Source organism: Ascaphus truei, chromosome 2, assembly GCF_040206685.1.
Source record: "Ascaphus truei isolate aAscTru1 chromosome 2, aAscTru1.hap1, whole genome shotgun sequence".
Taxonomy (NCBI): Eukaryota; Metazoa; Chordata; class Amphibia; order Anura; family Ascaphidae; genus Ascaphus; species Ascaphus truei.
In genome coordinates this window covers 481802793-481816971 of record NC_134484.1, presented here as the reverse complement: position 1 = coordinate 481816971, position 14179 = coordinate 481802793, and the positions used below count along the sequence as shown (strand labels likewise).

At 48.5% G+C, this 14179-nt stretch overlaps 1 protein-coding gene across 1 annotated transcript in view; it reads right to left on the bottom strand.

Annotated features, from left to right (window-relative positions):
• Positions 1–298: 298 nt before the first annotated feature.
• The window catches only part of LOC142488031 (uncharacterized), a 33395-nt gene continuing 19514 nt past the window's right edge, over positions 299–14179 (bottom strand). The window contains exon 5 of the mRNA XM_075588378.1: positions 299–1368. Coding sequence (XP_075444493.1) covers positions 299–1368 — 1070 coding nt within the window. The remainder of the gene's footprint in view (positions 1369–14179) is intronic.

Here is a 14179-nt window from a genome sequence, read left to right as displayed (position 1 = left end):
TAATATGGAATTGTTCCCCACACTCTGCACATGTGAATGGTTTCTCCCCTGTATGAGTCATCTGGTGTCTGAGGAGATTTTTTCGAGTACTGAATTGTTTCCCACACTCTGTACATGTGAATGGTTTATTTCCTGTATGAATCTGCTCATGGTTGAGGAGCTGTGTCTTTCGAGAAAAGCTTTTACTACACTCTCTACATGTGAATGGTTTCTCTCCAGTATGAGTCATCTGGTGTCTGAGGAGGTGGCTCATAGTTATGAATTGTTTCCCACACTCTGCACATGTGAATGGTTTCTCTTATTTATGAGTCTTATGGTGTCTGAGGAGGTTACTCATAGTACTGAATTGTTTCCCACACTCTGTACATGTGAATGGTTTCATCCCTGTATGAATGTGCTCATGGATGAGGAGCTGTGACTTCCGCGAAAAGCTTTTACTACACTCTGTACATGTGAATGGTTTCTCTCCAGTATGAGTCCTCTGGTGTATGAGGTGGCGGCTCATAGTACTGAAATGTTTCCCACACTCTGTACATGTGAATGGTTTCATCCCTGTATGAATCTGCTCATGGTTGAGGAGCTGTGTCTTCAGAGAAAAGCTTTTACTACACTCTGTACATGTGAATGGTTTCTCTCCAGTATGAGTCGTCTGGTGTATGAGGTGGCGGCTCATAGTACTGAATTGTTTCCCACACTCTGTACATGTGAATGGTTTCTCTCCAGTATGAACCATCTGGTGTCTGAGAAGGTGGCTCATTATTCTGAATTGTATCCCACACTTTGAACATGTGAATGGTTTATCTATTGCATGAATCCTGTGGTGTCTGAGGAGACTTTGCTTAACTATGAATTGTTTCCCACACTCTGTACATGTGAATGGTTTCTCCCCTGTATGAGCCATCTGGTGACTGAGGAGGGTCCACTTAGTACTTAACTGTTTCCCACACACTGTACAAGTAAAAGGAGTCACTGCTGTCTGAATCATCTGGTGTGGAAGAAGATTCCCCTTCAGTGAGAAACTGCTCCCACCATCTGTACATGTAAAGGTTTGCTCTCTAGTGGGGACACAAAGGTGTGTGAGCAGGTCCCTGTCCAGTGAGAAGCTTTTGCCACACTGACGACAGAGAAAAGGCTGAGCACCACGGCTTCTTAAATCTCTCTCATACCTTTTGCTGGACCCATATTTAGAGTCCGTCTCCGCTGTGTGCTGTACAAGGTCTGTAAATTCACCATCATGTGGCACTGATTCCTTGTATGTGTCTAAAATGTGGCAGGAATCATTGTTTTTTGGCACTTCTGGGCTGCGAGGAGTCAGACAGCTTCTGGATGTATCAGAGCTCAAGTTCTGTTCCTCATTCAGGCCGATCTCTAACAGAAGTAAACAAAAAAGACAGAATAAATGTTTTCAATCTGTAAATCAAATTACTGAACGCAAATTACAAATCCAAAACACTGAAGAATTTATTTCACCAATACTTAATTAACAAAATATTCTCTTCACCCAGGGTTTTATAATTGTGTCCCATGGACATCCAGTGGCCCCTAATGATATTGGTGGTTCCCAAATTGGTGGTTTTTTGGGGGTTCAATTTGAGCTTGTAGGTGTTCTGTATGTTTGGTGGTTCCCAAAGGCCTGAAATGTATTTGTAGCAGCTCTGACAGTGAAATCATTGATGAAGAATGGTGTGATATTAACTAGACAAAAGAAAGCCAAACCTGAAACTTATAAAGAGATATAGGGGCCTATGCAGAGAGCAGCGAATTTAAAAATTGGCGAATTTATTAAAAAGTAGCTTTTTTGGAGTTTTATTCTCCATATGCAGAAAAGTGCGAATTCTGCTATGTTTAACATGGATGCGTGTGGCGAGTTTAAATTGGCGAGATGCGCGCTTCAGAAATGTGTAAAAACAAATTCGCGCCTTTTTTTTCCCTTTGCAATGGCCGCGAGCGGCAGCTTCTTGCCAGTTTTTTCTGGCGAGGCAAAAAGGAGACAATCGCGCCATTTTATTGGCGCGAACAGCCGCTAGATGCCGTTCGCGCCTCTCTGCATACGGATATTTTTAAAACTGGCGAGATTGAGGTTCTCGCCAGCCGCGAGGCGAGTTTTACAAATAGAAAAGAAAAATTGGCGCGTTTTTCGGAACTCGCCATTTTCTGCTGCTTTCTGCGCGATTTTCTCCAAAAAATGGCGAATTTCGAAACAGCGCTGCTCTCTGCATAGGCCCCATAGTATGAGATCTCTTCACATATTTTGAAATACAAATATATCTTGCACACTATTTTTACATGTATATCTAAAACCAGAGAGACGCCATATTGTCTCTTAATAATTATCTGGTACATATGAAGTTAAAAAGGGAAAATGGTTTTATTAAAAGAAATATATCGTGCCAAAATGTATGACCATTAAGAGATAAAATTCTGGGATGAAGTTCAAGGATATCAGAAGAAAGAGATAATTGGAAAAACAGGATATTGCCAGGTATCAAGAAAGGTTAAACAGGTTAAGAAATAATGAGGATGAGACACAGTAGGAATGTATGACACAATTTGATGAGGAACACCTGGAAAAGTAACACTTTTGGGAAAAACAAGTACTTATTTGGCTTTATCGGAAATCCGATAATAGGGTATAAGGATGTGGACTTGTGGGTTGGAGACTTCAGAATTATTAGAGTTGTCAGAATTATCAGACTCATGTTAGGATTTACAACGGCCTATAATTGAATAATTCTCCATCCATAACCTGTGCTAAGGATGCCTGTATAATTTGACGCTGTGATGCTGTGCTCTGAACTTGTCTCTGAATAAATCTGGGAGAGAATTCGCTCTGTGTTCTTATTGACTAAGGTTGCTACACCTTAGATACCAGAACCTCTACAAAGAAGGATCTTCAATTGATACATATGTAACCATGCTGTAAAACGGCTGCAGTCATCTCTCCTGCTGACAGTAAGGCCTGGTAAGTTATGGGCATGCCAGCAGTAATTATGGAGGTTTGCCCTCATACCCTGGTGAGGTGCCCTATGTATGGATGGGAGTGGTCATAAGTTCTGAATCCATGATTAGTGATGTCAGAGTTATGCCAGCCCCCAGAGGATACATAAGGCACAGCACTGCTCAAAAGTTAGGTCTTGTGTATTGGAGGTGTTGGAGGAAAGGTTAAAGAAACAAGTCTGTGTTGAGACTTGAAAGGACAGTTCATGACACTGTGACCAGGGACCTGGCACAGGGAAGATCTCTCTGAGGGGAGATAGGGAATCCACCAATTAAGGGAAGAAATACCTTTCAGAGGGAAGTGCGGTGAACATGAGGGGCTAAGAATACCCGCTGTGAGGGGCAGTTGGCCCGCCGTACGTCAATAAAGATGACCCTGTTAAAAGATACCCTCGTGTGTAAGTGTGGAGTGATTACACAGAGGGGTGCACCACAGAGGAGTTCCTCAGCAGGACCATCCACAAGCGGACGCTGGGATCCTGATGAGATGGAGGCGTTGCACTGGATCTAGGTAGGACTCAAACACACTACCTCAGCTACCTGTCTGGGTTGGCAATCCCCACACAACATCATGCGGGAGACTCAGCAGTCCTGTTGCCAACAGGTGCACCACCAGACACTACCATGTAATGGGGACTGGTTAGACCACAGGGGCCAATGTGAGATTGGGTTGGTCAGGCCAGGTCAGAAAATCCGTTACATTTGGAGGCGCTGCTGAGATGGACCTGTCAACAGGACAGGCTTTTGCTAGGTCACTGGGAAACAGGGAGAGTGTCTGCAGCCACTTTGTGCTGCGTTGGGACGGACCTAGGAGTAGTCAGGGGCTGATGGAGAATAGTCAGCTCGCAGGGACGACCTAGGGGCCTGAAAGGAGCTGGAGGTTTGGAGAGGGGCTATAGCTATACAGGTCACCTTGAGGCAGTGCTAGTTGGTAGGATGCCAAAAGGGATGGCCTGGTAACGAGTCAAGAGTCCTGGAGAGGGTCTGCGCTAGGCTAGCCAACAGTAAGTAGATGCCCAAGTACTGCATGGAAGCTCCAGAGTACTCTAGCCCATTCCAGACCACTTACCGAAGGGAGCACAGACTGGGAGGAAGGAAATACAGCAGACACTGAGAGAGTGAGCCTAGCCTGAGGTAGTGCATACACGAGTCCAGCCTACATTAGGTACACAAGGTGGTGCATCAGGGCAATCTTTATTGTGCCGGTGTGGTGGCTGCCCCGCAGAGAGGAGCCCCATGTACAATACTACTAAGTACAGTAACGAAATGGCGACCGTTGAAATGGAGGATCCGCGCGGCGCGGATAGTCCAAGATGGCGGACGGAGGCTGACGGGAAGAACGCACCTGGCGTGTGTGCGGGTGAAGAACAAGTTAAGGAAATGACTTTCACGAGCCTGCTGTGGAGTGGTGCTAAGGCTGTAGCCGCACCGTTTTGGTTCTGCCTAGGATCGCCGGGTGCTATTCCGGTGGACAGTGTTGAGGACATGGTTGTAAAATGTGGTGAAAAAGAAGTATCTGATTGCCAGTCGGCAATTACTACTCAAGTTACAGTTGCTAAAGTGATTGGGACTGCAAACCAAGATGGTGGCTCCCGCTTCCCCGGGAGACCGTGTGGGCTTGCTGAGGAGAAAACTGCAGTTGCAAAAATTGCAAACAGTTGGCCGGGATTGGCGCCAAAGAAAGAACCCCACCCTGTTGGGGGTAATGGCGCGAAAGCTGTGGCCACGCCCTCCAGGACTGTGAGAGGAGCGGCCTCAATTAAAGGACATCCTATTAAGCTGTGGGACCCGCCCATAATTGTTACTAGTGGGGGTGGTTTCCAGCTGTGTCAGATGAGGGTGGAGCTGGTAAAGGGAGTGGCCGGCAACTCAACCCCTGCTTGTCACTCGCGCGGAACAAGTTCCCAGAACAGACCGTTGTTGAAAGTGGCTCCCACAAAGACAATGGCCTGTCCCCAAGACGTGACTACTATGGTATCCACCCAGCCCTATGCGGTACCAGGGGGAGTGCTGGTGATTCGGGTGGCAGGCACTGAGACTGTAGTGGGCCTCTGCCTACAATGCAGGCTACCTGGCGGTACCATGGGCACGGCGGCGCGCTGTCCGCGATGCGGTACCCAGTACCTGTGGCCTATGCCCACCTTTGTGCCTATTCAAACTATTGACCCCACGGGGGATACGGCTAGGCTGTCCGCCGAGTCCCCCGGTGCACTGTGGAAAGAGAGTGCAGATCCCGGCCAATGGGGATCGGAGCCGGTTACTACGGCTGGGTCAGAGGAGAAAGGAGCGGTCGGTCAGCATACCGACCGGGAGACAAGAAGGCGGTCACCACGATCGGTGACCCCGAGCACACTAAAGGTGGATACCTCCGATGTGGAGCCCAAAAAGTTGTCCGGTACAGTGATCCGGCCTGTGGCGGCGTCCTGTGGAGGAAACGGAAGGAAGGTGCCACTTACCGGGAGTAACGGTGAAAGGAGCCGGGTGTCGCCAGTGGAGCGGAAGGCCGAGAGGCGGAGCCCTTCCATTCCTGGGACCGGCGGGTCCAGCGGTGATGGGCGATCCACACCCACCCTGCGGAGTGGCAAGAGCAGCCCTTGTGGTAACCAGGCTCCGGTGACGACATCTGTGGAGGAGAGGCCATGCCAGGCCCAGGAGATGCACGAGACGGCAGCGGGACTTCCGGACGTCGTCGTGGAGGAAGAGATCCCCAGGTCCCTCGCAAGATGGCGGCGTATCCGGATCCGGCGATGACGTCACTTCTGGCGGAGGTAGCGGAGCGACCGGAAGGAGAACGCCAACGCTTCGGCGATCGGGCAGCGGTTCCCGATCACCTCTGAAGACCAAGAGCTGGCAGGCCGTGAGGCGAGCCGAGAAGGGTGAGGCTCAGCCGGCGGAGCGTCCGCGCAGTGGTCCGGGACAATCCGAAGGTAGAGAGTGGGTCGGAACCCCGCGGATACCAATTGCCCGCCCTTACGCCCAACCCCATGCCCTAGATAAAGCCCCTGTTCCAGTCACCTTTTCCCGGGGGTCCACGTCCAGTTTGGGGAAGCCGGATCGGTGGGATTCACCAGGGGGAGAATGTAACCATACTGTAAAATGGCTGCAGTCATCTCTCCTGCTGACAGTAAGGCCTGGTAAGTTATGGGCATGCCAGCAGTAATTATGGAGGTTTGCCCTCATACCCTGGTGAGGTGCCCTATGTATGGATGGGAGTGGTCATAAGTTCTGAATCCATGATTAGTGATGTCAGAGTTATGCCAGCCCCCAGAGGATACATAAGGCACAGCACTGCTCAAAAGTTAGGTCTTGTGTATTGGAGGTGTTGGAGGAAAGGTTAAAGAAACAAGTCTGTGTTGAGACTTGAAAGGACAGTTCATGACACTGTGACCAGGGACCTGGCACAGGGAAGATCTCCCTGAGGGGAGATAGGGAATCCACCAATTAAGGGAAGAAATACCTTTCAGAGGGAAGTGCGGTGAACATGAGGGGCTAAGAATACCCGCTGTGAGGGGCAGTTGGCCCGCCGTACGTCAATAAAGATGATCCTGTTAAAAGATACCCTCGTGTGTAAGTGTGGAGTGATTACACAGAGGGGTGCACCACAGAGGAGTTCCTCACCAGGACCATCCACAAGCGGACGCTGGGATCCTGATGAGATGGAGGCGCTGCACTGGATCTAGGTAGGACTCAAACACACTACCTCAGCTACCTGTCTGGGTTGGCAATCCCCACACAACATCATGCGGGAGACTCAGGAGTCCTGTTGCCAACAGGTGCACCACCAGACACTACCATGTAACTACCATGGGACAATCCGAAGGTAGAGAGTGGGTCGGAACCCCGCGGATACCAATTGCCCGCCCTTACGCCGAACCCCATGCCCTAGATAAAGCCCCTGTCCCAGTCACCTTTTCCCGGGGGTCCACGTCCAGTTTGGGGATGCCGGAAGGGTCCTTGGGAATCGGTGAGGAACGGACTGGGGAGAGACTGGGCAGTTATGCATCCGACGGTGGGTCTAGGGGTGGAGGGCAATTGGGGAAGGTATCTGAATCCAGATGGGTGCCTAACGTGGCCACTGTAAAGCTAGAGGAGAGACCAAAACAAGAGAGATGGTCTAGGCCCCGCTCAGCAGGGACCTCTGGGGTATTCTCCTGGGGGGATACCGAGGAGGGAGACTCTCTAGAGTCTGGGTCCGAGAAACTCAAGGAGACCCGGTGGTGGGCTCCCTTATTCGAGGGATATGTGGGGTGGATGGACCGTACGCGGTTCCTATTAGAGAGAGAGGACGTAGTGGACTATTGGTGGGCTAAAGGGGAATTTACGCCCGAACAAAGGAAGAGGGAAATGCAAGAGAGGTGGTTTCAGATATGCCAGAATCACTTAGAACCAATGGGTCCAGAGACATTATCAGACCCCGTGGATCCAGATGAGCCCGTCATGGGTGTTGCCAGGGAGGGCAGGGAACCTGTCTGGGTTGGCAATCCCCACACAACATCATGCGGGAGACTCAGGAGTCCTGTTGCCAACAGGTGCACCACCAGACACTACCATGTAATGGGGACTGGTTAGACCACAGGGGCTAATGTGAGATTGGGTGGGTCAGGCCAGGTCAGAAAATCCGTTACACATATATAACCTGTATTTATATATGTATAAATTATTAGTCCAGCGGTGCGCAAACCGGGGGGGGGGGGGGCGCAAAATTGTTTAGGGGGGGGCGCAGGTGGCTGGCGGCGATTTTGCCTGGAGCAGAGAGAAAAGCAGTCGGTAGCTGCAATTTCTCTTTCGGTTATTAGGTGGCGCTGTGCTGCACAGCTCTTGCAGATCCTCCTTGTTGCATGCAGCGTGATGAGAGCGTGAGTGTGAGAGGGTGAGGGGGTGTCATGGGGAGGGGGGGGGGGTGAGAGGGTGTCATGGGGAGGTTGGGTGAGGGGTTGTCATGGGGAGGTTGGGTGAGGGGTTGTCATGGGGAGGGGGGATGAGGAGGTGAAGGTGTGTCATGGGGCGAGTGCGTCATGGGAAGGGGGGCGTCATGGGGTGAGGGGATGTGGGGAGGGAGAGACACTGGGAGGAGGGACAGAAAATGGCTGGAGGGAGAGTGTGAGAAAAACACTGGGGGGAGGGAGAGTGAGATAGACACTGGGGGGAGGCAGAGAGACATTAGGGGGAGTGAGAAAGAGAGACACTGGGGGAGGAAAAGAGAGAGTAGGGGAGGGAGCGATTGACACTGAGGGTAGGGAGAGTGAGAGAGACTAGGGGGGAGGGAGAGAGTGAGAAACACGGAGGTAGGGAGAGACACTGAGGGTAGTGAGAGAAAGACACTGGTGGGGGTGAGAGAGACACTAGGGGGAGGGATAAAGAGAGAGACACACACTGGCGGGAGGGAAACAGAGTGGGGGAGGGAGAGACACTGAGGGGAGGGATAGAGAGACACTGAAGATTGAGTGAGAAATACTGGGAGAGGGAGAGACTGGGGGAGAGGCGTGTGAGACTGTGGAAGAGGGGAGAGTGGTCCTGATGCGGCGGGGAGAGAGAGATTAATAATACAGCTTAAATGGGGAAACTATTAGACAAATATCATAATATTTATTCTTAAGTGATGTAATTTGTGATAAATACTTTTTTTGATGTGTCCCGGTTTTAACTTTTTAAAATCTGGTCACTTTAGCTGGCGGCCAATATCATGATGTGCGCGGGGGCTGCGGAAGGACGGAGGCTGAAGAGAAATGGCTCCAAAGAGGCCAGAGGAGGAGCACGCCCCAGCGCAGTGACAAACCCGCTGCAGGTCTGGGCGGCACCGTGGAGTGATTGATGCTGCAGCTGCACGCTTTGCTGTGTCTGCTGGGAAAGAGGGGAGAGGAGGGGAGTTCTGGCGGGGGAGGAGGTGGTTTCTCTTTCAGACCAATGAGCTTCACACCCATTGGTAGCAGGGTCTTCCAGCTCCTGGAGGAGCCGGAGCAGGCCCCTGCCTCATGATCACCTATCTCCAGGGAGCTCCAGCAGCACCAGGAAGAGATCAACGGAGCGCTCCCCCCCTCCAAACCCAGCTAAACGGAGGGATGAAGGTCAGGCAGAGATGGCAGTATTGAGGGGCTTGGGAGGAGGATAAGTTTTGGGGGGCTGAGGGTTTTTCTTTTGGTCAGTGGGGGTCACTTGGGATTATTGATCAGCAGGGGAGATCCATCAGTACCCCCCTTGAGTTTGAGTATGGGGGTCCCTGATCAACATTTAAAACGGGAATAAATAAATAATACATAAAACTGGTAAATTAGAGTGGATGACACTAGGGAAAGCAAATGAGAGAAGGAAAAAAGAGAGGGGAAGGGGAAAAAAGGCAGGGGGGGGGGGGGCGGAAGGGAGGTAGCAAGGAGGTGGATGAATGCCCCCTCAAATGGATTGCCTTTGTGCACCAGAAAAAAACATATTACCAGATGCCAGCCAACAATAAAATAAACAGTGATCCAATACTAGTATACACCTGCGCGCACGCCTGCAGCCCAAGCGACTTGTGAACTTGGCTGCAGGAGATTGTAGACGTGTTGCGGGGGCGTGGCCGAAGCGTCACAAAGCTGGTTTGCCCTTATTGGCTGAACCAGCTCACGTGCGCTGACGTCATGTGATTTTGATTACATCATGCAGGGGGGCCCGAGAAATTTCATAGATGAAAAGGGGGGCTCGGCATAAAAAGTTTGCTCTCCCCTACATTATTCAAGGATACATGTACATCCTCCAAATAATTAACACTGAAAATGTCCATGAAAAGTAAAGTTAAGGAACTCCTGTTCTATCATATTAGTGTGTTAATAATATCAACTAAACCAGACAGCAATCTATAGTGTAAAGATACTGTAGATGCCCATGTATGTATGTCTTTATTTATATAAGGCCCACAATGTACTCAGCGGGAATTATAATGCAATAAGTGCAACAAACAAAATCAGACAATAGGAACGGAAATCCCTGCCCTGGAGAGCTTACAATTTAAGTGATGCAGCGACTACACTGTCCATGTAATCTTCTGCCATAAGACCCACATAAACCAAACTGCTCCATTTTGTGTCATATTGTCAGTCAAAAATACTATACATATAATTTCCCACATATCCCTATAGTTGCTCACGATACCCCTCTGAGTGTTGTCGTTTGAGGTGTTTGTAAAAGTTTTTATTATTTACAAAAGTTATTAGTTGATGTTTTGCTGGTATAAGTTTATATAAATAATGCTTTAAGATGCGCTGGCGGGGGCTACCCCCGCTGCAGGCTTCTCCTATCTCGACCCATTTCCCAGTAATGGGTCGTATCCTAGTCCCTAGGAGGCTGGTCCCTCAGGAAACACAGACAAGTCCACCGTTACGGACGGTCTGTCAGACCATACCTATGGGCATAAGGATCTCTCTGGGTCCATCCCAGATGAGATCTTCTCAATTCTATGTATATTCACTGTCAGAAACACACTGTTTACGCTGTCATTTTTGTCTCTTTGTTCGTTGTATGTTATATGTTCCCCTGCCCCTTCCTACCTTCATGTGTCCCCCCTCCCTGGGGCCTGGCCTCCCACTTCCCCCAACCCTCGCCCCCAGAAGAAAGAGGAGCGGACGGCAAGGGAATATGCGGTAAAGACATCTCCACATCATCAGTCAATCCATCAGACGGATATCTCGGCCCTAGGAACGGGGTAAGACTATGGCTCATGATACGCCCTACACACCCACTTCCACTAGATGGTCCTTAACATCATTTCACATAACGTAAAGGGTTTCAACAGCCCCTTAAAACACAAGATAGCATTCACAGAATATAAAAGGCGGGGTGCCGACATATTGATGCTCCAAGAAACTCATTTTAGCGACAAAAGCTCCCCCCGTTTCATGGATAAGCAATACTCGCAGTTCTTCCTCTCATCAGCCCCTGAAAAAAAGAGGGGAATTGCTATACTTTTCCACAACAAGATACCCTTTAACGTTATAACAGTTAAAAAAGATAAGGAAGGTCGCTACATCATCCTAACGGGTTCCATACATGAGCAACCTATTACTCTAGCAGCCGTGTACGCTCCCTGCGAGCAAGACGAAAAATTCTTTGATACCTTCTTCCAAACCCTGAATACCTGGGCACAGGGCCATATTATTATTGCAGGGGATTTTAACATAGCCCTTCAGCCAGCACTAGATAGATCCAGCACCCCCAAAGAGAGTAACAAAAAAGCGAGAGACTCTCCCTGACCTCAGGCCTCCGGAAGAACCATCTAGCGGATATTTGGAGAGAGTTGCACCCGCTGGAGAGAGATTACACGTTTTACTCCCACCCTCACAACTCATATAGTAGAATCGACTACTTCTTCGTTTCTAGTAGACTGGTCCCGCTGGTCGCCCGTGCGGTAATCCATGATATTTCATGGTCAGACCATGCACCTGTTGAGCTAAGGTAATTAATCAAATTAAACATGGCAGACTGGGGGCAAACTGGAAACTCAATGAATCCCTCTTAAAAATCCCTGATATATGCGAACACATTGGTAAAGAAATCAACCAATTCTTTGAAATCAACACAGGCTCTGTGGAATCCCAGTTAACTCTATGGGAGGCTCACAAGGCGACCCTCAGAGGCACGTTGATAAGTGTCGCGGCGAGACGCAAGCGGGAAAGGGACGTTAAAATTATCACCCTTCAGTCTAAACTAAGCTCCCTATCTGAGAGCCATACAAAACACCCAGATCCGCAGGTCCTCAAGGATTTGAAAGATACTAAGATTGAATTAAATATGCTTTTGACGTCCAGGGCAGAAAATTCGTTATGTTGGTCCAAGAGGAAATTTTACGAAAAGGCTAACAGACCAGATACGATGCTGGCCTGTCTGCTACGTAACAGACAGACCAACTACAATATCCAAGCGATTAGATTGAAATCAGGTTCCACCTCGGCCAATCCTAAAATCATAGTTAATGAATTTGGTAAATTCTATGAATCTTTATACAACGGTGAGAAAGTGGCACATAGCACAAAAACGAGTAAGTCACTAGGAGATTTCCTAGCAAACTCAAATTTGGCAAAGCTCACTGAGGCGGAAAGAGAGAGCCTAGGGGCGGATTTCACTGGGGAGGAATTAGCCACGGTGATAAAAGAATTGAAACCATCAAAGGCCCCGGATGGCTTCTCGGGGCTGTACTATAAAAAGTTTCGCAAAGTGCTTACCCCAAGGCTGCTCCGAATGTTTAACGCAATATTGGCAGGAGCCCCAATCCCCGGAGAGATGCTCCGAGCGTCTATATCACTAATCCATAAATCAGGCAAAGATCCGCTGGAATGCAAAAGCTATAGACCAATCTCCCTGATTAATACTGACATTAAAATCTACGCCAAACTGCTGGCCAATAGACTAAGTCAGATCCTGCCCAGACTGATACATCCAGATCAAGACGGATTTATTAAAGGTAGACAAGCAGCGGATAATACCCGACGAATCATCGATCTGATAGAATTGGCTCACAGTGGAAAATCACAAATTATGATGTTAAGTCTGGATGCCGAAAAAGCGTTCGACAGGATCGACTGGCCGTATTTAAAAGAGACGCTCGTGGTGTTTGGATTTGAGGAAAGGGTGAGTGAAGCGATTCTGGCACTTTACTCAGGCCCTACTGCTAAGGTCATACACCAGGGCTTTCCATCTGCCCAATTCCAAATTAAAAGTGGCACGAGACAGGGGTGCCCGTTATCCCTCCTCCTGTTTGCCCTTTGTATGGAACCCTTAGCAGCTCAGATCCGTGGCTGTCCTGATATAGTTGGGGTAAATATTGACTCGCAATCCCACAAAGCAGCTCTATATGCTGACGACATTCTATTATTACTTTCTCGACCCCTCACGTCTCTGCCAAATCTATTTAATCTGCAAGACAAATTCACAAAAATATCTGGATTCAAAATCAATCAATCTAAATCGGAACTCTAAACATCAGCCTCCCCACAGAGGTTGAAAAGCTACTAAAGCTAAATTTCAATTTTAATTGGAAACAGAACCAGATTAAATACTTGGGAGACTGAATCTGGCCTTGTAGAATTGATATAAGTGAGTATGTTTGAATTTAAAAAGTTTTTTTTTTCTTCCTCTTAACTCTGTGCTGTTAATTGACCAAATGGAACAAGCTGACTGATTGGGGAGGGGGAGGGTCATGTGACTGTTGTAGCTGTATATAACAAACACCTCTCCTGCAATCTGCAGGAACTGCAATTGGCATTAGATAGTGAGGCATTTAAAGTGAGGTTTTTAAGTGATAAATACAGTTAGACTACAGTGTGACTGGGGACTGGATCTACTGCACACTCTTTTACTCAAGACAACAAACGGTAAGCTATTCAGTTCACACTATGATCCCATGCTTGCTAACCTGCCTATTTCAACCCCCCACCCCTTTACAACTTATTTACTGCAGTCTCTCCCAAAACTGACTGCACAATACACTGAAACCCTGAACTGACTCTAGCATTGCAATACAGCTAAACATTTGACAAGGAACAGGCACACACCTGCTGTTAGTCTGCTCACACTCACTCTGCTCACAACAGCTCCTTGCAGCACTGCCTACCTCTGGCATCATGAACCTGCTATGTATTTTAACTTTTTCCTTTCTCCTGGCCTCATGGAGATGTTACTCCCTCTATCCACTACAAACTCCTCCATCCTGGCCCACACCCAACATCACCATACACCCTGGACTACTCAAAAGCCTTGCACTATCTACTGAATGTTGGTGGAGAACTCTAAAAACCAGCACACCAACCACTGCTCACTCTAATGGAAAATACCACAAATTTACAACTTGCAAACAACTACCCAAATTTCTACTCATACTATTACTCTCTTTAGCAGGTGATATTGAACCTAACCCAGGTCCTCCCATTTCAGCTCTGTCCCATGCCCCTGAGAATTCCACCTTTAAATTCCAAAAAGGGCTATCTGTCGCCCATGTAAACATCCGGAGCCTGCTGCCCAAACTGGACGAACTAAGGGCATGGTGCCTTATGCATAAACCCAAAGCCATTGTTCTTACAGAAACATGGCTATCCCCTAAAACCCCTGATGCAAATATTGCCATTCAGGGATACTCCATTTTTAGGAGAGATAGGTCAAAGAGAGGAGGCGGGGTGTTATTTTATATTGCAGACACCTTACAGTTTACACTGTTAAA